Source organism: Merops nubicus, unplaced genomic scaffold (genome assembly GCF_000691845.1).
Source record: "Merops nubicus isolate BGI_N331 unplaced genomic scaffold, ASM69184v1 scaffold47904, whole genome shotgun sequence".
Classification (NCBI taxonomy): Eukaryota; Metazoa; Chordata; class Aves; order Coraciiformes; family Meropidae; genus Merops; species Merops nubicus.
The window spans coordinates 1-2980 of NW_008603097.1; the positions used below are offsets into that span (position 1 = coordinate 1).

Sequence of the window (2980 nt, forward strand, 5' to 3'; positions counted from 1 at the left end):
GCGGCGCGTCAGGGCGCGGCCCTAGACCACAGCCTGCTGGCTCACGCCGGCCCCACGGACATCGACGTGGCCATGTTCCACCGCGATGCTGGGGGAGGTAAGGCTCAGCCCTGCACCAGGGTTCGGGGCCAGCCCCACGCGTCCTGAATTGACTCCTGGCCCAGGGAAACTCTTCCTGCTGTGGGCTCTGGCTGCGTGGTTATGTCCTTCACTCTGCGTTCAGCTGTGACTCGCAAACGTGTCGTGGATTGGAGGGAGAGACAACGACTGTGTTGCCTAGAACCCCAGACAGGTGGCAAAGGGCACAGCCAGCCTCCAAGGAGGCAGAAATGGAGGAGGCAAGAGACAGGGCATAGGCTGTTGTGGGATCCCTGGGGACACTGGGCTCCCCAGTAAGACATTTGAGTCACTGGAGTGAGACCAGCCCTCCACCCTCACAGCTGGGGCATAGGACAGGTGACCAGAGGCTGAGAGAGATGGGTTTGGTCAGCCTGGAGGAAGAGGAGGCAAAGGAGATGTTAAGGCTATCTGTAACTGCCTTACAGAGAGCTATGGTGAGACGGAGCCAGGCTGCTCTCTCAGGCTCCTGGTGATAGAGCCAAGGGAGCAGGAGCAGGCTGCTGCCGAGGGGAGGGCAGTGAAGGGTAAGGGGGGCTGTCATCCTCACGAGTCGTCAGCCCTGGGGTGGTTCTGCCTTCATGGCCCTGCCGCCAAGAGCCTCCCCCACCTCGATTCCAAACATCTCCCCAACACGCCCCTTGTCCCTGCAGACCAGGACTCGGACTCGGACAGCGACCTGTCTCTGGACGAAGAGCGCAGCCTCTCCATCCCGTCCTCGGAGAGCGAGGAGAACGTGCGCCTGCGCGGCCGCTTCCCGCGCCACTTCAAGCGGGCGGCGCACAGCGAACGCCTCCTCACCGACCCTGCCAACACCACGCCCAAAGGCAAGGCTGGGGCTCTGGCAGGGCGAGGGCGAGCTCGGGTCCCTGGGCCCAGGCCCCATCTTGCAATGGCTTCGACTGCTGCTCACAGAAGTGTTCTCTCTTTTTTTCCCCGGGGCCTCTTTTGCTGTGTCCTTCACCAGACGTGGATGGTAACGACCTCATGTCGTACTGGCCGGCGCTGGGCGAGTGCGAGGTTCACCCCTGCTCCCTGCAGAAGTGGGGCTCTGAGCGGAAGCTGGGATTCGACATCAACAAGGATGCAGCCAACAACAATCAGCCAGACCTGGCCTTGACCAGCGGGGATGAGAACTCCCTCACCCAGACACAACGGCAAAGAAAAGGTAATAGCCTGGAGCAAGCGGGCAAGAGTGGCCTTGCCTCTCTCAGGTTGACTTGGCCCTGAAGGCTCACCATCAGATCCACCTTGTCATGTCCTTGGGGAGGTCTGGCTTATCTCCCCCAGCTTTTGGGCTTTTTTTTCCACTGTTGGGCAAAGATCTTATTTCTCTTTCTGTCCGGTGCAGGGATTTTGAAGAACCGTCTCCAGTACCCTCCAGCTCTCCAAGGCCTGCCGTCTGTTGGCAGGATGACCAACGAGCTGACATGGTACAAGACCTCCACACTAGGTCACAGGGCTGTCCCTGCCGCCTCCTACGGCAGGATATACTCTGGGGCAGGCAGCCTGTCTCAGCCAGCCAGCCGGTACTCGTCACGGGAGCAGCTTGACATGCTGATGAGGAGACAGATGTCCCGGGAGCAGCTGAGCAGACACAACTCAGGAGAGTGCTTGGAAGCTGTGCCCAGCCAGCATGGGTCCAGGGAGGAGCTTGACACTATCCTCAGTAGGCATGGCTCCACTGAACACCTGGAAAGTATCCCGAGCAGACACAGATCTAGGGAAAACTTGGATCTACTTGCTGCTAGGCCCAGTCAGAGAGATCATGGGAACACGCTGCCCCGGAGGCAGGGCTCTAGAGACCACCTGGACACTTTACCCTGCAGATTTGGATCAAGAGATCAGCTAGACTGTGGGCTGGCAAGAGAGGTCTCTAGAGAGTGGCTAAACACATTGCCAAGTAGGCAAGTGTCCAGAGACCGCATAGACACGTTACCAAGTCGAGATACTTCTCGAGAACAGTTGGATTTGCTTTCTAGAAGACAAACTTCAAGGGACCAGCTAGCACCGGCTAGACAAACTTCAAGGGAGCAGCTGGACTTTCTGTCCAGAAGATCTAATTCCAGAGAGCCTCTGGACACAGTGCCTCGCAGGCATCCCTCACAGGACAACCTGGGGAGTCTCTCTAGGAGGCAGCTGTCTAGGGAAAGCCTAGAGCCGCTGTCAAGGAGGCAGCCTTCTAGAGAGAACCTGGAGGCCGTTCCCAGCCGACATCCTTCCACTGAACAGCTAGATATCCTTTCTTCCATCCTTGCTTCTTTTAACTCCTCTGTCTTGTCCTCGGTGCAATCTTCCAGCACACCGTCAGGCCCCCAGAGCACCACCACCCCCTCTGCTATGCAGACCTCGACACCCTCTGCCATGTGCCCCTCGACGCCTCGCTCCACCACCTCCCACAGCATTTCAGAGCTGTCACCAGACTCAGAGTAAGTGTGTCCCTCCCTCAGCCAGGCCTTGTTCTGCTGGTCTGGTGCCTCGTCCACCTGCCTGGCTTCTTCTCGAAGGGGGGCTTGTCTGGGGGGAGAGGGATGTGTAAGAGGTGAGCCCCTGGAGTGAGTGGCAGGTGTCTCCTGGTCCCGAGTGGTGACAAGGCAGGAAGGACGCTGGGCTGCCACAGCTCCAGGCGCTCGCAGTGCAGCACAAGCAGGAACACCAGTGGACCTGGGTGCCCGCTCTGCTGGGAGCGTGGGCCCACAGCTGTGCCCTGGCGGGGCTCGGGGAAGATGCCCTGTGCAGCCAGGCTGACCCCACGGCTGGTCCCCTCGCTCAGGGCCAGCTCTAAGTCCCAGCGAGTGGATGCGTGTGAGAGCCAGGCTGGCTGGAGAGGAGGAGGGGGCCTGAGTCCTACAGGAGCCTGCCT

General features: G+C 59.8%; 1 protein-coding gene across 1 annotated transcript; it reads left to right on the forward strand.

The window, feature by feature from the left end:
- Positions 1-72: 72 nt before the first annotated feature.
- On the forward strand, positions 73-2020 carry LOC103771254 (cadherin EGF LAG seven-pass G-type receptor 3-like; the record flags this gene model as incomplete). Its single annotated transcript, XM_008938543.1, has 4 exons — positions 73-97; positions 771-944; positions 1085-1285; positions 1469-2020. Coding segments are annotated over exons 1-4 (952 nt in total), but the record flags the coding sequence as incomplete, so codon positions are not given.
- Positions 2021-2980: the final 960 nt, after the last annotated feature.